The sequence below is a fragment of the Phalacrocorax aristotelis genome, chromosome 12 (assembly GCF_949628215.1).
Source record: "Phalacrocorax aristotelis chromosome 12, bGulAri2.1, whole genome shotgun sequence".
NCBI classification, from domain to species: Eukaryota; Metazoa; Chordata; class Aves; order Suliformes; family Phalacrocoracidae; genus Phalacrocorax; species Phalacrocorax aristotelis.
The window spans coordinates 9732877-9757677 of NC_134287.1; the positions used below are offsets into that span (position 1 = coordinate 9732877).

Sequence of the window (24801 nt, forward strand, 5' to 3'; positions counted from 1 at the left end):
CTGCTAGACTGGTTTTCCAAGGTCAGAAGGTACTTTACTGTCCTTAAAGAATCTCAGTTTAAACCCTTAATTAAACCATTCTTGTATGCAGTAAACATCCGACTGTTCCTCTTCACAATGCTGTTACAGCAAATGACTGATTTTAAGATCTGCAGTCTCTGAAACCACATTACATGTAACAGACCTGCCAATAAGCACCCAGCTACTCTTAAAGTGAATACAGGAATGGGTGTTTGGCTCAGTTTATTGAGGTTATATATTTGTGATTTGACGATGACAAGGGCAGGCGAAGTCGAGAGCATTTTGATGGAATAGCTCCTTACCCTTACACATAAACCAAAATCAGGCAAGGACACTCCTCCATCTAATCTGTTGACCTCACTCCCAAATCTTGCTCCAAACCCCAGCTTCCTTTACTAGATGCAATAGGTCATTACACAGTATTTCACGACCTCCCCAATATTCACTTTGGTTCAGCATTGCATTTGTTTTCTCAGATTATGGACAGGTATCTCATCTGTGTGGATGATCAATTATTTGGGAGAAAAGCAGGCTGCTATTGTATGCTTGTGCAGTCTAAATCACAGTGGGGCCCTGTTCCATCTTTCTCCACAGTTACTACAATAACAAATAAACAATAATAAAGTGCCACACTTTGTCTCAAGACCAGTCTGGATACTGCATTTACCTCTGTCCCTCCTCGGGGCCTTGGAAAGGCTTGTCGTAAACTTCTCTATAGAGACAGGGGAGCTCCAGCATCCTTGAAATCTGAACATCACACACAGGATCCTCCACTTTATCTGGAGTGGCAAAAAGAACACGCACACTTGGCCAGAATCACCATACCAACCTTTTAAGTAAGCGTACCTGAGGCAGAACAACAGAGCTTCACATGCCACTATTAAATTGGCAAATTTTGTTCCCTGTTGTTTTTATAAAACAAACCACAAAGGCCACTCCCGCTTTTACAGTTTACAAGGAGTTAAAAGACCTGCAGATTATGCTTTTGTCCAATAACTTATTTAACTGGAATTTATGATCTCTATTTTACCTTTCAGCAGTCTTTATCCATTAGATGAAGTAACACATAGTAAGGAGCTTTATTTGGGCCAAAGTGAAAGCAACTGAGAGGCTATTTGAATTGTATGGACCTCCTTTAATGAAATAATGGCATCACTACCAGCCCTTGAAAGGGTTATATAGTCATAAATCTTCTATCTGGAAAGGAGAGTTGAATCCCCTCTCAGATTTTAGCTAGAGCTGAAAAATCTACAGGTTTTTTATCTGAGCTACACAGAACTTTTAAAAGATGGGCTTCCCCCCACCAAAGCAATCATTTCAGTATTGTCTCTCAAAGATTTCACTGGGAAAACCAACTCTTACACAACAGCACAGACATGGAGGAGAGAAGTTGTTATGTAACTGGAAGCTCCTGGGGTGTAAACAGTGGACTGCAGAACCTCGTTGGCCATAGAGCTGTCTGATAGAGGGGCAGCACCTGCAGATCTGTGCCCAAGTGACTGAAGACGAAGAACACTTCTCAGACATTCTGCAGAGCCAGAAAGGTTAGGGGAACCTGGGCTCCAGCGGTACAATGTGCCCACGTGCTGCTGTCTGCCCATGGAACGAACGTATTATACAGGCTGTGACAAAAAGCAACCATTTCTCCAAAGCAGCCAATGCTCTTGAAGAAGTGTGACATAAAAAGGTCAACAGCTCCCTTCCCATGGGCTTTGGCTGTTGTTCAACACAAAGAAAACTGAGGAGCAAGTCACTCTCACAGATACCCAACCACACTATCTGCATACCATTCTTGTATGCATGCTAGTCTTCTTTTATAGGTTTTTCCAGGAATGCCTGGTTTACAGGCAATCAAATCCCACACATGAAGTAGTGCAACTTCTGACCTTACACTGCTAAAATCGAAATAAACACATGCAGATTAAAACCTCTTTAGAAAAATTAGATGCCAGAAAATAAAGTGGAAATTATTCAATGGATCACATACAGCTTAGATCTCACAAATTCAGGTAATTAAGTTACATATGTCACAGATCCATAACACTCACAAAAACATGAAGCCTGAATTTCTCTTTGTTGCCTGTAGGTTCGGATGTGACCTCTGACCCTGACAATATCCCCAATCTCCAATTTGGTTTTCTGGCTCACCAGTTCTTGGAGTTTCTTTATCTGTCCAAAAACAGTAAGACTGCTGGGTGTGCTTGGACGACCTGTAAGAAGTGGAGGAGAGGAGATCAGGCATTAAGGCCAAGAGGAGTGTCCTTTTGCATTCATCCAAACACCTAAGCATCACAGGAGTCTACTAAAAAAGGTGTAAGGTCCCAGATACCATGTTTTCTGAATAGCAAAACTTTTGGGTGACAAAGGTAGTTTACAGTATTATATTTATTTAAACAGTTCACCTGGGGAAAGCGTAAGAGGGAGAAGATACTGATTTACCACTGAAAATGTCGTAGATGGGTTGCAAAATTGAAACCCTAATTTGAAGTGGGTTTTGTAATTTTTTTTATTTTGCCATGCTAACATGGATGAGAGGGGAAAAGAAAGGTCAGCTGAACTTTTTACATTAAAAAACATGAGTCATCTGAGGTGGGGCCAAAGCATTCATGTTACGAAATTTGATGTTTACACTGAGGTGAATGCAACTTGACAGAACTTCACATTTACATGAACACACCCTTACAGGACAGTAAATTCTTTGTAACTTAAAACCTGATTAACAATCCAAGCATCCCCCATCAAAATTGCAAAAGGCTGAAAGAAAGTTTCCTGTGCCCCCTAGGAGCTGTTTTCTTTAGCAGATACAGAAGAATTAATTTCCATTTATAACATAGCGTCCATACAAGCACTACTGATGTACATGTAAAAGAAGAACACAAGGCTGAAACAAGCATTCTGGGTCCTCGTTCTATTTCAAGCAGTATTTAATCCAATTCCTTTAATGAATTTATGTTCCTCATAAAAAACTGATTTGATTGTGGGTCCCCATTATTTTTTTGGAAAGCTGTGCCACAACATCACCTCTCTAAAAGCAAGAGCTGTCTTCTAGATTCCAGTTCCTGTTGGGATCGTTATACTATTTGTCATTTCATTGCTAAAGGTAAGTAACTGTGAGTTATCTGTCTGTATACATGGGCTTGTTCCACAGACATCAGAGTTTTTAACTTTTACATCAAGCTTTCTTTCCCCATTCTGTGCATAGGTAACCCTAACGCTGGCAGATGACACTAGTAACATTTATTCTAGCAAGATTTGACCAGTTTCATATCAGGGTTGTCAATCTACTACATGGGCTTTCAAGAAGGTCAGAAGTAGAAAGTATTCCATACTTTGATCTATGAGAAATGGTGAGGGAAAAAGTGAAGAGAAAGCCAGACACTAGTGAGTTATTCTGTTACTGAGTGCAATGATAGATTACTTTCAAATGCAAAATTTCTGCACGTTTAGAACTTTCCCAAATCATAAAATACCGCTGGCATTCTCCCACAGGGTTTTATGGTACTTTCGAGTTCATCACTGACAGTGCATGCATGAGCAGGAGAAGAATATGAATACAAAGAGAAGATGAATCCTAAAACCACTGTATCACAAGCGTGGGAAACATAGACCACATTGCTGGCCAATGGATTGACTTTGGAAACAGAAGCTGTGGCACGTGGCAGAGTCCCAGCCTAGCTCATCACTGGATGAGGTCACAGAAAGAACTGTAAGAGGAGGATTCTCTGAACAATGTCACAGCACAGAACTGAACTACCATATAACTCAGATAAGGAAAAGGCACGCGAGGTGATAATGTAGTGACTTTACCGGCATCACCATTGAACACAACATGAAAAGTAATATGAAACTCCCAAAAATGGCCCAGGTTGTATGATGTGATGGTTTAAAAGGAGAGGAAAAAAAAAAACTTGAATTTGCTCTTTTGCAAGTTTGATCACTTACTAAATTATATCAGACAGACATGAGCAGTCAAAAGAGGAGTTATTTATTTTATAAATTACCTGATAAAGGTGTTTCTGCTGCCATGGGATTTTTCCAGCAGACACAATTTATAACGCCAGTACTATCATCCACTGTAAAAAAATAAAATGGCAAGAATTACAAAGTAAGAAACCAGGTAATGATGTTCCAAGAAGTGAAGATACATAGGTATGTAGGGAGATGACTGCCAAGGATATCTTGTTCCAACCAGTCCAAAAGGGAAAGTGGGTGTTCAACCCCTACTTACACCTCTGAAATAATCTCCACAGTACTTTCAGTTGTGGAAGTAGCTCAGCACCAGATACCACACTTAAGTACGTAGTTAGCAAAGTAAGAGGTATATTGTCAAAAAAAGATCAAGCACTAATTTAAATTACGGGGCTTCAGTACGTATATTGGATGCTAATGGGTTTTAATGTCATTGACAAGGTCAGAAGAAGAATCAGTGTTGAAAGCAGAAGCCAGACAAATGAAAATAGGAAACCAGGCACAAAACACAGCAGCATTATTCTAACAGTGAGAAAACAGCACTTCAACACTGCGGGTGCAGTTGTGTGAATAGGCCAGGAGTGCTGCTACCTCCAGCTGCATTGGTTTCCATGCTAATATTGTGCATAAAGTCTGCTGGTCTTTCCCATACGAGATGTTCCACAGAACAAAAAAGCAGCTCCTTTAACCAGGAAGGACAGAGGACAGCACTTGCTTGCAGTTCTCTGATCTAGGCCAGGAATTCCCAACCTGAAGTATGCGTGCTGGTGGCATGCAAGCCACTTCCATTGCCATAAAAGCTTAACACCTTCTCCTGAGCATGGGAGCCGTCTAGATTTTCCTGTTTCGCTAGTACCTAATCAAAATAAGTTTTGTGATTTCCACCCTCAGCGCTGCATTGTCCAGGACAGCAGAAAAAGACAAAACCCAAAGAAAACTAATAACTATCAGAAGAATCAACTGTTCTACAGATCAAGAGATCATATATAGATGGCATGTCCAACAAACACTCTCTAAATAAAAAGGCACTAAGTGTCAGTCAAACCACTGCAAGGATCCCGTTTCCAATCCAGCTAATGCTCCAAGCTTCTTGAGTGTAGCCATCTCCAAGACTGAGCTTCCACTGTTCACAAATTGGAATCTGCAATTCTGTTCTGCTCCTTAAACCAGATCCATGACTACAAAAGTAACAGCAATGTTTACCAGGAAGGTACTGATTGGTACCTGCAGTCGTTTCCTCTGGGAACCATAGCATCAAAGCAAAATGCCTTTGCATTGTCTCACATGTTTTGAAACAATCTCCCTGTTTGGGGGGTCCAATTTAAAATCATTGTCTTGCCTTCCTGTTTCCCAGTGGCTTAGCTGCGCATTCCTAATAACAAACATACAGCGTTTACAGGATGCAGGCAATTCCAAATTCCATCACAAACGTATGCTCATCTCATTGCTATCCCCTTTTTGAGCTGCCATGTCTGCAGTTATTTCAGCAGCTTTAATTTTGTACGAGAACACAGATAACGATTTAGCTGGTAGGATTTCCTCTCCTTGGTATAGACAGAAAACAACTATTTTTGTTGGAGTCAGAGCCCCCATATACCATGCCACACCATTCATGCAAGCCAGCAATGGCAATAAGAAATAGGGCAGATGACATTTCACTATTACATTACTGCAGCTTGTAGATGTTCCAGCTTGCGACTGGCTGTTGCACCAACTGCGACAGATATGCTTCCTAAGAAGGGCTTAGAAACGAAACAAACACAACTGAAGGATTAGGAGGCCAGACTCCTCCTCATCAGTGTAACAGCTGAAAATGGAGTCCTGGAGAGATTGGCCTGGTTTTGACCACACAGGGAATCTGGCAGTAGAGCAAGGCTCTGAAACAAAGTTTTCCCAGCTCACAAACAAATGCTTTGAGCAAAAAGACAAATAACTCCTGAAGCACAGACGGATGAGAAGTCTTGCAATTGTATTGTAATTAGACAGGAGAATGTTAATCTATTTTAAACGCACTCAAGGGATCTGCAAGCTTTTGAAAACTTCCTGTGCTCTCTGTGCCACCCATCCTCATCTCCCTGGGTTTAAAGTTTTGTTTGGTTGGTTTTTTTATGGATGTGTTTTTTGGTTTTTGTTTTGTTTTGTTTGTGGGTTTTTTGTTGTTGTTTGGGTGTTGTTTTGTTTTGGTTTTTTTTTTTTTTACTTTTATGCTAACCGTTTGAGAGGTAGCACTCTCAAAGCTACTTGGTAGAAGAGATAATTGTGTTCATTTTTATTTCTTTATAACAAAAACGGCCTGTGTGAGCCTACTGAGATCCCAGTGAGATTTTTTTTTCATTTGTTTTTAAGGCAAGTGCCTTTCAGCCTTTCAAACCAGTTCTGGAGTATAAGCAAAACCAAATGTGAGGCTTGGTTTTGTTAAAAAGGAAAGAAAAAAAAAAGAGGTCAGAAAGGTACATTAGCTAAAATAGGAGCTTGTTCAAAGCTACACTTCAGTTAGATACCCTTCTTCTAACTGATCATAATAATAGCAATAAACGATCAAATCAAAATGTCAAGATCAGGTTTTACACAGCACTTTTTGGGGTTTGGGGTTGGTTTTTTTTTGTGTGGTTTAAGCCAGGAAAGAGTCGATTTGCTCTCTCTTACAATTATGATTTTGTCACCAGTTCTGCCTGTACGGTTTTCAGCACAGAGAGGACCTAAGATTCTCTTAAAATGAGCGGTGTGTATTCTAAAGTAGACAGATAGGAAATGGGAGGGGAGGCAGTGGCAGTGACACAAAGATATTTCAGTTCTCTATCAAAGAAAAAGTGCAAAGGAAGAATTGCTTTGTAGGTCATTTACAAGCAGACGGAAAGTGAGCAAGTACCAAGCAGTGCGCAGCACTCAACTGATGCAACGCCTGCTCTGTGACTCACCAACCAGAGTCTGTTGAACTGAAGATGCAAGAAGTTGTAAGCAGGAAACTGTCTAAGAAGTTACAATTTTACGCTGGCAGAGTCAGCCTGCCTGAAAGGGAGGGCAGGCTGGGGAGGGGCACCCTGGCAGGTAGCCTGGAAGCTCAAACCAGGAACTGCAGGAACAAAGAGTGGAGTTGGATGTGAAAGGACAGCAGGAAGCCAGGCTCACTGAGAGCTGTACTTAAAGGTCAGCTGATCTAACACTAAGGCCTTAATTCCACTACTCTGCAGTTTCTTTGTATTTCTATTCCTCCATTTTCTGCCCCAGTCAAACATTTCCAAAAAGTTTACATCTGAACTAATGCTGAGAGCAGTGTGGGAAACCCTTGCCCATAGAATTGTTTTTGCCTTGGTAATTTTGATTGTCTTCCTCTGTTCTCATGAAGCGATAACTGCATTTGCATACTAGTGCAATAAAAGCATAACAGCTGACGTTCAATTTATGTTTCAACACTTCATTACATCATCAGTTACACCTCTGCCTCTTAACTTCGGTACTTGTTTAGCCTGTGCTACTTCAAGTGCCAGAGAAACTTGCGCTTCAAAATATATACTGTCAAATCATTATTTAGAATAATGGCAGGGTAATAACAAATATCCAGAAATTAGACTTGAAAAAAATATTAGAAAATATCCACTCTAAGAAGCTTGCAGGGACATTTCTGTAGAGCACAGAGTCAACTCCAAGCAGCTGCACCCAGTGCAGGGTATGCTATATGCACTAGCAGTTAATGCTACTCGGCAGCAGTATGACGCAACTGCAGGTGTTGTGGAAGCTGTGTCCTGGTGAAGATGTCAACTGATCTTCACAATATTCCTGTGAGCCAGGGACTTGCTCCTGACGCAATTTTATAAGCGAGGGAATTGGGTAAGAAGAGGCACTCTGCAACTTACCTCCATCATGTGGAAACCCATGGAAATCTATGGCAGGAACCTTCCATGGCAGAGGAAGACACTGGACATGAGTCCCTCAAGTGCTTCAATAGAATCTATGCATTTGGCTTCCCCTTCCTACTGTAAGATGACCTCCCCCACCTTTTGAAACTTGCCACATAACCACTATTCCACTTTGCTTTTTCTCCAGATGAAAAAGACAGCTGAACAAAGTGACAATGAGATGTTTCCACGTTAAAAAAAATTGTCTGAATATTGGGAAAAGCAATAGGGAGAGGACAACTCCCAGCTGGTGTTGGCAAGGACTGATACTATGATGCTTGAGTTAGATTCACTAAGGCTCTTGCGCATCTAAATATAAACAAGCTCGTGACTGCTATTAAAAGCTGGCTCCAAGATACGACAAAACATATAAAAAGTCAGAAAGAATTTCTAAGGTTCAAAAAAGGAAGAAGTGACTTTCTATTTGCAGGCACTGTTAAATCTGTCTATATCTGACCAGAGGAACTGCATATACATATATACATATAGATATTCACACATACTTATATGAGGAAGATGGTAGAGTCCAGCAACAAAGCGATAACTAAAATTACGATTTGCTAGATGACCCCAAATGAACCAGATACTCTGTTTCAACTATTTGTTTCCTCTGCTTTTGAAGTCGAGATAAATGGTAGCTTCCCTAAGTTTGCAAAGTAATCTGAGGGGCAGATATACATTGTATTACAAGAAGAGCACAGTTGTTTCAAGAACAGGCAATAGTCAAATAAGGCAACCTTTAAGTCCTAACGGTAACTAAGATTAGAAGGCTGGTAAGTGCAAGAAGAAACAAACTTTTCTTACCTCCATAATTATAAAAGGCATCTCGCTCTTTCGTTTGAACCACTATCCCGACAACATCCACCTGTCTTACTGGATGTCCGTTATAAAAGAACACACCTAGACAGAGAACATTCCTGATAAGTACAACTATATCGTTCAACATCCTACCCTACATAGCCACATTTGTCAGTAAAAAACATACTTTCTTACATATTTAATAAATCTTAAATTATACAATGCCTAGCCATATGGGGACTAGGAACACTAGAAGGAAGAAGTATCAGCTCTACTTAGGATATCAAAAGCCTACTTTTTTGGAGTGTCAGAACTTCATTAACCTCTTGTTTTCTTGCATGTTTGTATCTGAACAACAGTTTGTTTGCTGCAGGCATTACAGTATTTTAGGTTTTTTTTTGTTTCGGTTTGTTTTTTTATTTTTTGTTTTGGGTGGTTTTTTTGTTTGGTGGTTTTTTTTTTTTTTTTTTTTTTTTAACATCATCATCAGGCTTCAGAATAAATAATAGAACACAATGGAAGCAGTTTAAGCTTCTCACAATGCAGCTGTTCCTGATTAAGGCAGAGCCTCCAAAAGGCAAACTAACATAATTCTGTCTTTCATTTCTAAAAGAACAGGAGGCATGGGGGGCAGGGGGAGAGAAACAACCCTCTTAGATTGCAGAGTACACTATGCAGTCATCGCAGACAGCATCCTGAACTTCAGTTTTTGAAACAACACATTCTAAAAACATCCCTTCACAGCTATTTTTGTGCAGCTATAAAGATGAATTGAATAAGAATAACACGTAAAAACGTGTCCAGGAAACAGTGAGGAATCAGAGCCCAGTGGACTTAGACAGCACTGAGGTTGCCACATGCTATAATCCCTTTCAAGAGAGTGACAAATGTTGTTAACAAATGCAGATGTAAACGCTATACACTGCATCTTCACAGTCCGCTAGCAGGAGAATAATAGGGCAGTGAGCTCCAGATATATCTTGGGCTGGCTAATTTTCAGTCGGTCTGTTTTCTTCAGTTTTCAAATACTGCTGCTTTACTGAAATATGCCATCTGGGATGTTCAATAACTGTCTTCCAAAAACTAGATAACTCAAGGGACTCAGAAGAGAACATTTGGCTCCATACACTGTGGCAAGTCTTATTCTTACAAAGGGAAAGAGAAACATGGCCGCAAGGGAGTCAGAAAAATGTTCTGTATTAAAAAAAAAAATCAAAACCAAAATCCAAAAATAACTTGTCCTACATAGCTGGCAGTCTTAAATGAGCCTGGAATTAACTTTCTTCACATAAGACAGACAAAACCCCCAAAGTTTCAGAAGAAATCACAGGTGATCAGCAAAGGAGCTCATAACCAAAAGGTTTGCCCATAAAAACCCACTGCAGTGTTTTACAGATCCATCTATCACCGTCACCTTAGAGCTGGCAATACTAACTGTGCAGTCACGGGTCAGGTCTGGCATACAGAACGTTTAGCAGGTCTGTCCACTTTTTTCTCATTCCATTTACCATGATACCAATAAACACTGCTATAGAAACCCTCAGTGGAGATGCTCCCGGTGTATATAATTACTCACTAAACCTTACAAAATCTCTATAAAAGAAGGTCTGGGTTAGTTCCAGGGTAAGTCTGTGGAGCAGAGGCTCCAAGCTCTTGACTGTGCAAACAAGCAACATGTTACTGTGCTCATTTCCCAGTTAGTAAGCAGAGTTTTGGCAAGTGACAGAGACAAGATAAAACTGATTCTCTCCATCCCCATAAACTCACACAGAACTCCACCCTTACTCTCCAAGAAACTACCTGAATTCACTTGAAAGATGAAATTATATTTACACTGTTAAAAGTTGTGGAACTTGACTTCCTGGTGTAAACTGTTTCTCCTGACAGCTTATTTGTTCAAATTATGCTCATCATGGTAGCAATAAAAAATACTAAACATTTTAAGCTATGTGCAAGCACATTCAGTCAAGCTTCTAGTAACCCAGTAAATAACACATACATTAACATGCTGTTACCGCAACAGGAAGCCACAGCAGTGCTATTGGGGGCTATAGATACAGAGCTCTCTTAGAGCAAGTTCTGGTGACGTCTTTACCAGCATTACTGAGCACTGAGCTGTTTGCCACTGCTTTATTACCACCTCCTTTTACGCTATTTGTAGCTTCCCTGGCTTGTTGATAAGCTGTCACAATGCAGTGGTGCACGGTAACTCTGAGAAAAAATAATTTCCATGATGTGATTATGTGTTACAACCGAGTTTGACACCCACTCTAATTTCAAGGCCTCTAAGACAACACAATTGCTGTTTTTGTCTGGGAGGTTTTCCAGCCTTCTTGTCACCATTTATAGCAGTAGAGTAATTGGCCAGGTTTACTGCTTTCCTCTGTGTTGTTTTAAGGGATTAGTCATTGTAGCATCAAATCCTAATGCTTAAAAATGGATAGAGAAAACTTATTAGGTCATTCGGTCCATTTCCTCAGGGCCAATGCAAGACGGTTCCGTACAGTAAATTCCTGGCAATCTGTACAGTCAGAATATAAACAATCCCAATGAAGGGCATCCCACCTTTTTCCTGGGAAGGCTGTTCCACGATTTAGCCAATGTCATTCTAAGGGTGTTTTTCCTGACATTCAGTCTGTGTTTCTTTCCATTCCTCCTAGTTACAACTTTGTTTTGCACTCATTCTCAATTACCATTAATTAATGACTGATTTATAACCAATCGTATACTTAGCTTCAGCTGGTCCTTAACAAACCCATTAAAGGCAGGAAACATTGACAAACACCTACCTTCTTCCTTCCCGAAAAGATTTTTTTTTTTTTTACTGTTTCTGTTGTGCTATCATTTGTTGCCAATAAATAAGAAACACTGAAAGATGTCTGGTTTGATATATACACAGCACAAGGTAAACAAACCAAATTCAAGATGTTTGGTCTATGAAATTTAATCTTATTCTTTAAAGTTTGGTTTAGAAAATGCAAGCAAGCGTAGCTGTGCAAAATGCCAGACGCACAGAGAGCAGAGAAAGCTCACATGCACCAATTTTAAAGGCTGATATCTTGACATGACAGACACCACTTCCTTAGGATCATCTTAGAAAAAAAAAAGTAATAACAGAACTGAAAGAGTTCTTAAAGCAGAAGACAACTCACTTAAGTAAAAGAATAGGAAGGGAAGTGAGATGGAAAATTCAGGTAGCTTGGGTGTGGGTGGGTGGGAAGAGAGCAGGATTGAACTTTCTAGGATTGTTCCTGCTCTTGTGAAATGTTTGTTGATGTGCATAATTTTAATTCTTCTGAATATATTTTCACGTGTGTATGTACTAATATCCAAGTCCAAACTACAATCCTATTCTACAGACATTTAATTGTTTTGTATTTTGTTTGAAAACAATTAAAATGTCTCTAATTGAAGCAGGAACAGTTCTTACCAGATGCAGTTGCTACACCAGTACTAATATAAGACTGCACACTTTAAGAAGGCCTCTAAGTACTACTCACTCTAGTACAAACATCAACAACAGACTGTAGCCTAATTCTTGCAATGAGTTTAAGACAGAAGTCTCCCATCCATGTCAAATAACAAAGAGGTATATATACTGGGCTTTGCAGTTTGTGAAGTCCTACATATATAAAAATGGTTGCAATGGTTGCAAAAAAACCCACCAGTCCTTCATTTCTGCAAGAATAGCACTACTGTTATCCTTGGTGTTAAAGAAAAATAAATAATTACAAAACCTACAAGGCAGAGCATATTCAAAGAGCCAAACAGATGCACCTTTCTCGGGGGTGGGGGTGGGGGGGGAGGACGGTGGGGGACTGACAAAAAAAAAAACCACCAAAAAAACCCCACAAACTAAAACCCAACACCAAAACCAAACCAAACACGCTCACACTGCTTAGGGTTTACTGCTTTTCTCATTGATTTTAAGTTCATTGGGTTCCTCCCTGACCATCTTGCACCTTGTCAAGCTTCAGTTTGGTGTAATGAACCCTTCTACAGCAGAAAACATACTGCAGTCTATTTAAATTGTAGTGAAAACAGAAATTCAAGGTCAGACCCATGTTGCTTTAGACAATGTACACATGTGGGTGATATTGGCTGAAGACCAGCAGGAAACAGACTGCAAAGCATACAATTTCCAACAATGGTTAGGAAATAAAAGGTGTGGTCTATGTTTCAGCACAGATGCCAGAATTTACAATAAGGTTACTCAAATGTATGAAGAATGCTGTGTATCTATCATGCCTGGAAATTTAGCAGACAAAACCTCAAAACCCGTATCTGTTTTATAATATATTAATATCCAGAGGAAAAAGTAAAACAAATACCCCCAGCAATGCCATCAACTGTCAAAATTTTGCAACAAAGAGAAGCAGCATAAAATCGTTCTCAAATGCTGTAGAGACAGTGGAAAGATGTAACATATGGCCAGAAAGGACTGGCATTTTTAGAATTAACGTTATCAGAATATAACAAATACTGCCACACAAAGGAAACACAACATTGCCTTAAAAGAGGTTCTGTATCTATATATATGAGAGGAAGAAAAACCATTAGAATGAACACATTTTATTTTTCCACATATATTTCACATACAACCTGTTGTTCTTAGAGCTGTTAAAGATACTTATGTCGCTTAGCTTAGGGGCATGCAGAATTACTTTACTGGTGTTTGTGAAGCATTCTGCAATCCCTTGATAAAAGCACAACATAAATCAATTCTGTGTGCATCATAATCAGCACATATAAGTACATACCTGGCACTTGTTTAGATTCCCTCATTTCTTTTATATCTTTAATATAGAGTCTTGCAAATGCAGAAAATACAGGATCCGTCCCCCAGTACAGAGAAGGTGTCTCTTCTTCATAGTTCTTGGACTCAGACTGCATTCAAAACCTGTGAACAAAGAACAACTTGTAATTATTTTCTCCACAAGTAAAGCACTGCTCACTTATATTCCAACGGAATGAAAAAAGACCTTGTGTTTTTACACCGAATAACACAGCTGAGCTGATGAACAGACACAGGAATTTATTTAATACAATGTTACCTTTGTGTCACCACATGAAATATTCGAAACAGCAACACTGATGATTTACTCAAAGTACTGAGACTTGACAGCAACAGCATTTTGTTTCAAATAAATTAGAATTTCAGGGATTTCTCCTCTGTGGACCCATAAATACAGAACCAAATATAACACTTCTTTAAAAGAGCAGGACTGTGGGATACTAACTCATTACTTTGCACATTTGACTATTTTTTTAACCCCCTATCATTCTCTCTCCCTTACATAAGATACTATCCTCGTTCATCCTGTGCTTTATTGTGGTGGTGGGTGGAAGGCTCATTTTATATAAAACAAAAGCAACTGTCCCTTCTTTATTCTGGGCATACAGTGTACAATAACTGCGTAAGTGCTACTTCCCCTTTTACCTCTTGAGATTTCCCTATTTAATGCCTGCTATCTTCTGCCATTAGCAAAGCCAATTCTCTGCTTATCACAGAGTTGATGTCAAAAAAACCCAACACTCAACTCAGGAAGGTTTCTTGTAGACATCTGCAAGCTAAATACACTTTTTTATTAGCTTTCCCTGTATGGATAGCTGAAGGGTTCCAATAAAGATTTCCAGGTCACCCTCAAATAGGTGTCAGCCACTTACAACTGTAAGCAAAGGTGGTAAGTTACTCACTTTGAATAGTGCGTAACAGGGCTGAGATTTGGCATCTACAGTCTCCTGAGAGGGAGCAGCTCCCTGCTCCAGGCTGCCAGTGATCTCTGCAGTCTGCAGAAGACACTTCTAGCTAGCTACCAATGTAGAGGCAGCACACCACAAATATCATGATAGCATCCTGCTTCTTTGAGAAACAGCAGAGCTTGGATTCTGCATGATTTCCATCTTCACACTTAACTTTAAATCGGGGCAGAAAAACAGTGTACCACAACACGCTGGAGCATTGGTAACACCAGCTCTGCACTGTGAAAAGAACTGCAGCTGACAATTATATTAATTTCCAATATTTTTTTTTTAAACCACCAGTGGTTAGTGATACTTTGACCTTCCTTAGCCTGGTCATTTGTTTTGGGAGATGTTGAAAATATTTGATTTGGTCAGTTCCACCATTCACCTTTGAGTAACAAAGAAAATAGTTGTGTTTACACCTGTATTTATGTCTCTCTCCCTGCTACCAGCAGCTTTTCCCAATCTATCCCTTTTGCACATGCAATGTCTACTCAAAAGCATCTCATCATCCTTTTTTCACTCAAGCCTCCCCATGAAGCACACTTTTTCTGCAGTCACTGCTCAGTAGAAATTTATAAACTAAGCTGTTAACTGTATGATCTTAATAATGCAAAGCTGTTATTCCTCCATATGGCAGTTCTCCAGTTGCTTGCTATACTCTATGTCAAATTTAGATCATAAACTTTCCCAAGCATTCCTCCAACCAGCTTCTCTTTTGCTATATAATAGTATCTTCCCGTAACTTTTTCTTAAATTGGCACAGGAAGCCTCTCCATCCCGAGCAGAATATCTCAGGTTAATTAATTAGTGAGTCATCCTGGCGAAAGTGGAACTTTCCATTATGCTGGAAGTGTTTTCAGCTCTTAACTGGTACCACTGGTGATATGCTATCAGCAGGGAAGATAACAGCTACCCTGTACAAGGAAGATCCAAGGGGCAAACAGCAGGCATTGTGGAGATGCACAGCATTATACTCAATGAGAACACAGATAGTTAACAATAGACAATTCTGAACAGATAACATATGTACAAATGTTTAAGGATTAAACTGGCTTTTGCTGAAAGATGGTGATAAGGCATAGCAATACAAACAATACAGGGTCCTAGCAAAAAGTCATCCCTTTCGGCATTTTGTTTTAAATGCAGTGTAATTAATTTATGGTTGCTGTAGTACAAGGAATTCAATCCTGCTACAGAAGAAAAAAGGCAAGAGACGCATTGGGTCCACAAGTTTATTAGATATAAGATACCTGTATTCTATTTTTACCTCTCTATAAAGTAACTCCAAAGAAAGGCTATAAATGCATAATCAAAAACAAAACCAGAATTAAGCTCTGCTGTTTGGACCATGTCTTGGGAAAACAATTCTTTTTCAACAGAAAAAAAATCTAAAGTTTACACATTAGTGATCTATATACAAATTAAAAAAAAAGATCAGTTTGAGATTACTCTAGACACTAACCTATTAAAGTCAGGCTGTCTCTTTCACCTACTACTATCAATGTTAGCTTTCCTGATTGTAGTGAGAATTAAATCAAGTCCATAATCGTCAGAGTTATCTTGTGATCTCAGCAAGGTATTATCCTAAAAGGGAAAGAAGCGAAACCAAGGAAAACTGAAAGCTTTCGCAACAATGCCATCACCCAAAAGTAGCCCCATTTTTTTCTTCCTTCCCAGGTACCCCACCTGGTAGCCTTATTAGAATAGCTCCCCATTTAAGACCTGAGTGGTTTGTTCAACAGAATCATCCCTCGGCAGTAAATTTCTTTGCTCCTATTCCTGTGTTCACTACGTACCTTTTTCAAAAAGAGTAAATGATTAAGAACCGGTCTTCTTCCAATCCCGGTAAAATGGAAAACACAAAGAAGAGTATCTGTTTTAATGTTTCTTTTTGTCTTTTCTCGAGATGTGGTTAACAACCAAAGCTCTTGGAGAAAGTTACCTTAGTTTGAGATGAATCCTTTGGAGCCACAGAAAAGGTATCTTGCCAGCAGTTGTCCGCAACTACTCTGCAACTGCTGGCAGACTGCTGCAAAGATTCCTTCCCAAGTTAGCTGTGAATCAGAAGCAGAGAGTATTTACCCACCAATACAGGCAGCTTAAACGTCCTACCAGGCATTCACTCTTCTCTACTACACTAGCACTGATGATTTACATAGGAAACAGCTCCTGAGCTGTTAGGGTTGCCAACCCAGTATATTAAAACAACGTAAAGTCACCACTGGTTTACTTGAATAAATCAGGCTACAAACTGTGGCTGTTAATGAATTGATTCATGGGTCAGCCATCCCTATCACGGAGAAAGCAACTTGCGGAAAGAGGAGCAGAGTCAACAGCTGGGTTTTGTAACAACCTCTGTCATCTGAATTGAACTCATCTGTGTTTGAGTCAACATCCTACATGACAAATTAGTATTATTCAGTTCTTCATGATCAGCAGAGGCGATTCCAGTATGATACAGTTAAGACCACCATCTTTCAAGACATGTCTTTAATTACCCAAGGCCACATACAACATTTTAAATTGAAAATAAACAAATCCAATAACTTATTATACAATTAGATCTTAGTGAGCTGGAAAGTAAAGCCTTTGGTTACAGATAACATGGAGTAAAGATTCTAAAAATGAAACTTACCGGTAGACTTTTTTAAAAATACATAATTAAAGTTTTCAACACCAGTAACAAGACAAAACCCATCATCAAGAGTAAAATACATCACTGAAAGATAAAAAAAAGCTCCAGAAAAAAAAAAATCTGTATTGATATCAGTTTTACAGCTGTTAGAAAACTATCAAACAGTAAGATAAGATCAATTTGGATCTGCTTACCTGGTGATCCTACTAAAAAAAAAAAATCAAAGCAGGGTAAGGACTTTCAGCCTCTCCTAGTAAATTACCTTCTGCTGCTGCTCATGTGAAGTCCTCTAAGTTTAGATGCTACAGGCTGCAACAAGTGTCAGTAAGGGCACTACATGTCCTGTAGGTCTTATGTACAAGGCAAGTTCAATTTCAATTTAAAAAAAAAATTCTCTTAATTTTGTTTCAAAACAACTCCTCTGACCTTCCAGAAGTTTAACAGTTCACGAATTGTTACTTGTACAAGTGTTAACATCTGCCTAACCTCCTGAGATAACACATTTACAAAAAAAAAAATAAAATTACAGAATTCTTCTTAAAGATACTCCAATTTTAAACATGTGTCTTTTAATTACATTAGATTATACTACAATACACTTCCGTGACAAGGGAAGATGGTGCAAGACAAAAGACCCATCACCACAAGCTTTAGCCAGTAGGGAAACTATCAACAACACAGAAGGATATTGTCCACAATGCCTCTAATAGCCAGGCTATAGATAGGAGAAAAAAATAAAGCTTTGTTTTATCAATAAACTGACACCACTACTTTGTAATAGTCTTCCAGGGGAGTCAACGTCTCCGTGTCACAACCTGTAATGTATTTCCCTCTGGCTTTACTTTCCACAGCATTGCCTAGAAATCCTTCTGGACAGGTGCATGTGGCTGCAGGAGAGCAGACAGACTGGCTCCTCCAACATCAACAGTCTTGGAAGGAAGGGGGACAAAGCCTGCAGTTCTAGGTTGCCTTCTTTGGCATTGCAGCTTCTTTTATATACAAGTTAAACCTTGTAACAAGGTTTTGGCACCCAATTTTCCAAAAGCATGATTCTGGAAAACTAACAAGGAAGCGTGCAATAAAATAAACAGTAGATAGATAACATAGATAGTTAGAGAAGATAGATAGATAGATAGATAGATAGATAGATAACATAGTTTCCTATGTATCAAGAAATCCACAAACCACTCAGACCATTAAACTAGCTCTATATGTTTATTTGTCATGGACAGCAGAAGGCTTCCCATAATAAGCTAGTAGTTCTGACTACCAATGGTCAGAAAGATTCACTTGCATTTTGTATTTTAAAGCTACTGGATAATCATGCTGAAGCACCTTCTTCAACTAACCTGTCTCCAGTGAGGGCAGAAGGAAGTCTATGAAGACAATTAATTCTCTCTGAAAGTTCTTAATCACTTACAATGCTGCCACTATGAGCTGAGCTGCTGAAAAGACATTCTTTCACTGGGAGGGAAGGTTCTCAGTTATTAGTGTGAAATAAAACCAAACAGAACTAAAAATAAATTACTTATTACAAATAGTAATTTTGCTGCTTGAAAAAACAGTAGTATGGAAGCTTTGACAGCAAGAGGATCCTAAACAGGCTCTTGGCAAAGGAATTTTTTTTTTTTTTTGACAGATACATTTGATTTACTGATCTGACTTAAAGGATTAACTCATTCAAATTAACTTTCAGAGCAAAACGTAATTCACCCTGGTTTAAGGCAACAGAGTTAGCTTTCCTACTTTGGCATAGCAGTGTAAAATTAGATTTAGTGCCACTTCTTGAATGAAGATTTTCAAATTTCAGAAATTTGGACAGGAGTGGCAAGCATCGGTTAATAGCTTTCTGAAGTTATTAGGCCTGTGAACTCCATGACAAAGCTGACTCAAGTTCTAGAGGCAAGTTTTCCTGCCCATTTTCCTCCCTCCCCTTTAAATTAGTTTGTGCATCTGGTATAAATTATAACAGCCTCTGGAATAAGATCATAATATATATGAACGTTCATAGCACAACAGAGCACTCCATTACAACCAGAGACTTCAAAATAATTAACCTACCACTTGGTCTAGGTGCACAATTGTGATAAAGTTTTCAAAATATTCCCAGCATATATCAAAGCATTAGATTATGACAGACTGCATGTTCTGAAATCAAATTAAGTTTTTCTTTGCTACACAAGTGAACCTTTAAACTACATAAGAACACTGTGAGGCTGTGTTTGAAATATGGTGTCCAAATAGCACTGCTGTTAGTATACACAAAATAATTCAAATCAGAATAATTTTGAAGTCTCTGATCCAGCTAGGGCCATCATACATTTTAGGAGCTAACTAGAGACTGAGATTACTCATTTGGAGCTCATTTGGAAGACTGAGAGCTAACTGTTACTCTTCTTGGAAAGAAAAATAAATACAGTGAGCTTGACACCGAGCTCTGTTTCTAGGCTAGCTGCATTTGTTCTTTGGTTGTTTTCTTTAAGCTATTCCACAAAATTATTCTTTTTCTTCTCCATATAAAGAATGGCAATGCTTCCTGTCTGATGGCACTTCTTGTAGAAAAATGTTTAGACATTCCAAAAGACAAACCTGTGCAAAATGGAAGGCAGGAGGGGGAAAGATAAAAATAAAAAAAAAAATTAAAAAAGCATTATCTCTTTTACTGGGGGAAGTTTGAACTATCATCCCACAAAAGAACAAAGCTTTTGTTATGCTTTTCTAATACCCCTCACCCAGGTCCTCTCAGCCAACATCTAGGAAAAGTATCAAAGGGTAGCTTTTTTTGTACCAAAAATGGTGCCATTCCCAGCCCACTATTCTCTGAGTTTTCTTTTGTAACTGTGCCTCCTTTCCGAGCAGTAGAACTTTTATACCTGAAATCAGGCAAAGGATTTCTTAGTCACATCCAGGCTTCTCTGACCTACAAAACTAAAAAGTTTTAGAAATGCCAAAGGTGTGTGGATATTTCTTGGTTCCATAAAACAAATTGTTCTGCACAATCTCTTACACTGCATCCTATGAACTTTGAATGATCTTAAGGGTAGTTTCTTCTCAGCTAAGAAAGCTGGCTCATTATCCCAGCTGCTAAACTATTAGGACCTGCTAAAAATCCAGAGACTGTGTCCTCTATTAACTTTTGGGTTAGTAATTTTTGCAATTCTCTGAGGATGTTCTGAAATAATGAACATATTACAGATGCTCCCTCTGAGGTCTGTCCAAATCTCATCACTGAGGGCTGATATAGGACTGATGCAGAACAAACCAAAGACTGTTCAGGAATACCTGTCCTGCAACATGATTATCTTCTTAATAGCTTTCCCCCCTCAGGAGCAAAGGTAGGTAGACTTCTTTGCCCACCTTTAAAAACTTTTTTCTGAATCCAAGCACCAAATGGATGTAACACTATTAAGATTCTTGAAAGAAAATACCTCACTGATGACTGGCTGCAACTTCTTACGTTCCCTATATGAATCATTGTCACAGCAAACATGATAAAGTCACTACTATTTCCGACTTCTTGGTATGTAAAAAACCAAACAGCCTTTTATAAACAGGTTTAAGTGTCTCCTTAATTGTATTTGAATTTGAATAGATGCTGCTCCCTACCTCATGCTTCTGAAACTAAGTCACTCCTGTATACTGTATCTGGAACAATCTATTGTAGCTCAGCCAGAAGCCACAGGAATTATTTCTCCTATAGGTAGCTTTATTTTCTACTACAGAAATTTCAGTCCACCTAATGTAATGGGCTTTTATTGCTTAATCCATAAACATCACATGATGTACTATATAACATAATTTTGTGGATTAGATATTACATTTAAGGTCCCTTCTGTCACCAAAAAAAAAGATTCCAGGGCACTAGAGACAAAGTGCATCACATCACAATACTCTATTTTCTTATAAGGAGGTCCTAGTGCCCAAAGTTTGCGTGTATTATTGTTGGACACACAATAGCTGCTGTTTGCCTTAACAACTGACACATTATTACAGCTCCACGCATTGCTGCTGTACCAAGAAGAGATCCTACATAAAAACAAATTCTACTTTACAACACATAGTAAACAATTTTTTGCCTCAGAAATGAGAATTACACAACAGCTTATAAAAATCTAGGTAAAAAGAAGATTACACATACATAAACTATTTTAAACATGGTTTTAATATAAAATAACACTTTTCAATTAAAACCTATGCTGTTCTCTCAGTAAAATCAGTTTATATTTTAAAGTCTAGCTTTGCATTAACGAACAGTTGGTATCTCACATTCTAAATGTTATTTGCTCTTTGTTACTAGACATGCCTCCAATATTATTCCACTCTATTTGGGATATAACTAAAGAATCAGCAGTTTTCAGTGCTACCTTTTTGTCAGATTGTCCTTTTTTGTCCTTGTGTGAAATGTCTCCCTACTTTTCAGTACGGTATATTTTTAATAATAGCTGTAAAAGGCATAATAAACTTCCTGCTTATGCTTACAACATAATCAGGATTGGGTTTGCCGGCTGGCCAGCCATAATAAAAAACAGATTTAAAAATAACTCATTTTCATATTACAGAACAAGTTATTCAGTCCCAAGATTCTAGAGCTAAACAGGATCACATGACAACACAATGACCATTCTGGAAAATTTGCACAAAGAAAGACAACAATATATGTGGGGTTTTTGTTCAGACATTTTTCGTGCCAGTATCGACTGAAAGCAATAGTGAGATGCAAAGCTATCTTTATCCCTTAATAAATTTCTAATCCTAGCTGCTATGTGAACTAACACAAATTTGAACGCCACAAACAAAAAGAGCAAGTCAGCTCGTGACTCCTATGCAAAAGGACATGGTCTAATTACCATCTGGAGGAAAGACAAACATGGTGAAGCATTTGTAATACTTGCTTCCATGTGACTTAACTAAAGCTTCTAATATCCATCAGATGGAGTTTAAAGTTTAAAATACTTTCCCTTGTGTTCATGTACAGCTTTGATCAAACAGATTTTCCTCTAAATGAAATATAATCTCAAATGCTTAAAATGGTTAGAAAGAATATAGCATTATAGCTAAGAGTAGTAGTATTTTAAGTGTATGTTATTTTTTTAAAATCAATATTCTATCTAGACTTATTCAGGTGTGGTTCTGTGACAGATTGTTACAGTCATCAAGACATTGAGGGAAACAATTTATATTAGACTAACTACTGTATTGAAAAAAAATGCAGCTATCCAAAAATGCAGCTCAGTATTTTAATATTACCTGAAAATTCCTACAAAAGGAGTTTGTCAGATAAATACAAACCAAAAAGTGTCCAGCCTTCTTGAAAAATTTTATCATGAGGGGACCTTAAGTTTTTAAGCATGTTAAGTCAGTTAATCAATAAAAAGAATCAGCTATTTGAGGTGCAAGTTGTTGACACTTGCCATTAAATCTGAAGTTTGTTTCTCACTCAAGTAAAAGTATAAAAACACAACTTACCCCTCCAATTGTATGACTATGTTTCTGAATATCAGTCTTGAAGGTGGTTTTCTTGCAGACCAACTAGAAACAATAAGAATAACATATTTCTTTTTTGCAATAACTTCAATGAAGTTAACACATTAAAGCTTCAACACCTTTGATCCGGTATGTTTCCAAGAAATATTACTTTACTATTTGTTGAAAGATCTGATCCTTATTCAAGATTCTTATATTTCTATTATTGCTTTTTCTTCTGACATTTGATTTCAGATAAAGCCTGTTCAACAAAACATCATCGGTTTACTTGGAAAAATCCAAGTAATTTGGCAACTTTTATATTTGTTCTGTCATTATTCCCGGAGGTGTTGTCTGGTATCAAGAGAACTGCACTCCAAGAGTTCTGTGGGCAGTGCTGTCTCCACAAGTAGGAAGAACAACCTTCCATCACAGGTTTCCAGGACAACTCACCTCACACAGTTAAACACTGTGTGATGAAGATAAGCATCTAAAATGGGAAAGGGCGAATTGTGCTCTGAAGACACCTTTTCTCACTGACTAGTGAAAAAGCTAGGCCAATTCAGACTAAACACACAGATTTTTCTGAACTCAATATAGATCAAACCTATTCCTAAACATTTTAACACTCAATTTTTTTTTTACTGCAGACATCAAGTAATACCCTTATATGTTTAAGTTTCCAAATGGCACATGTTTCTATGGCAATTCTTAGATTAACTGGTCCTAAAGTAATGCATTAAAAAAAAAGTCATGTAATGTATAGCTTCCAGGTTATTGACAGGAGCCTGAGCAATGATTCTGGCTAATGAGATATGGGCAAGCTCTTGAGCATCTAACCTCTGGTATTATAATTTTCCCCTGTTTATTATATATGACTGATCTATTCCTGTTACTCATATCATAAAGGCTCATAAAATACTGAGTACAAAACTGAGCCTCTTTTTTATTCCTTTATGAAGACAGCTTTAAATTTCAAATGCAGAACAGAGACACAAGTCGCTAAGCTACAGATCTATCAACGGTACACTTAACAGAAGGGCTTTAAGAGTGCTCTATACAATACAGCCTCCCTTCTCAAGGCTTCCAATAAATGGGTAACATGACTTGATGCTCCTTGGAGGAAAGTGTACAGCCTTCTCTTACATCATAAATAAATAAAATTTTTTTTAGCCCTCTTTTGTATTTTCTTCTTCACTCTGTCATAAACATGGGTTATTAACTAATGATACTACTAGCTCCTCTGTACTTACCACCATTAATTAGAGCATTAGGACACATGAGTCGGGTACAGCATAGGAAGTGTAGAGGGGCCACACAAAAAGGACAAAAAGTTAAAAACTTGGCATGTACACAGACAAGATGGAAATGTCATAGAGGGAAGAAAAGGAATATCTTTAAGGTCAATATACAAGATGGAAGGAGACTGAAAATGCCATAGTATTTAAAATCCATTGAACTGAGGTGCTCCTATGAGAAAGTAACATATTCAGAACAGCAGGAAAGGAAAAATGACTGATGATGAACAGGAGAAGGGAGAAAAAGGTCAGGTACGGGAAAGTTACCAAACATTTCTCATAAAACCTGAAGGACTGAGGAAAGTTAGAAAAGCTATGGTGGTACAAGGCAAAGTATGAGAACTTAATTCCACCAAATCCTGATTTCCAAGCAAAAAGAAGTCAGATTCAGAGGGAAGCAAGGCAGCTTTTAGAAATAACTTCAGATACAGCGGTCTTGGAAAAAATCAGGAATGCAAAAAGGAGGAGGTTAAAAAGGAAGGTAGTGGGTTAACTAGAAGGACCTAGAAGTTACAGTGGCACTTAGAACTGAGTGCAATACAGCAGAAAACTAATTTCAAGAACAGAACTTCAAGAGTAAAAATGATAGAGTCTATGGAAAAAACACTGCCATATAATTGGAAAATATCAGTGAAAACACCACATACATCAAGTAAGGAAAACAGAAGGGACAGTGTTGAGTGCTAAAGGTGACAGACAGATTAAGATGGATGAAACAGGAATTATGCCTCAGATTTAACCACGAACAAGCCACCTGTGACCTTACAGCAGTTCAATGAACTCAAACATCAGAAAGAAGATTGGAGATCAGTGAAATCGTGGGTGGACAGAAAGTCAAGACAATATAAAAATATACCATTAAATATTTTGAAAGAACTGAAGACAGGATGTAGGACTGCAGTGAAAGGGAAATGCATGCTGTGAAAAACACATTTCATATTAAATTTGTGAAGCAAGTGTTTGCTTTCAATGA

The 24801-nt window shown here is 38.3% G+C and overlaps 1 protein-coding gene across 5 annotated transcripts in view; it reads right to left on the reverse strand.

The window, feature by feature from the left end:
- Window positions 1–24801, reverse strand: part of STN1 (STN1 subunit of CST complex) — a 44744-nt gene that overhangs the window by 16422 nt on the left and 3521 nt on the right. For 3 of the 5 annotated variants that reach the window (XM_075107535.1, XM_075107537.1, XM_075107536.1), the window contains exons 2-8: window positions 22534–22596; window positions 16375–16486; window positions 13445–13584; window positions 8691–8786; window positions 4023–4094; window positions 2070–2231; window positions 689–800 (exon numbers count right to left, since the gene is read on the reverse strand). In XM_075107535.1, the coding sequence (XP_074963636.1) occupies window positions 689–800; window positions 2070–2231; window positions 4023–4094; window positions 8691–8786; window positions 13445–13577 (575 nt within the window). In that variant the 5' untranslated portion in view covers window positions 13578–13584; window positions 16375–16486; window positions 22534–22596. Of the gene's footprint in view, window positions 1–688; window positions 801–2069; window positions 2232–4022; window positions 4095–8690; window positions 8787–13444; window positions 13585–15894; window positions 16017–16374; window positions 16487–22533; window positions 22597–24801 lie in introns of those variants that run through there. The other 2 variants (XM_075107540.1, XM_075107538.1) reach the window with 2 other exon arrangements.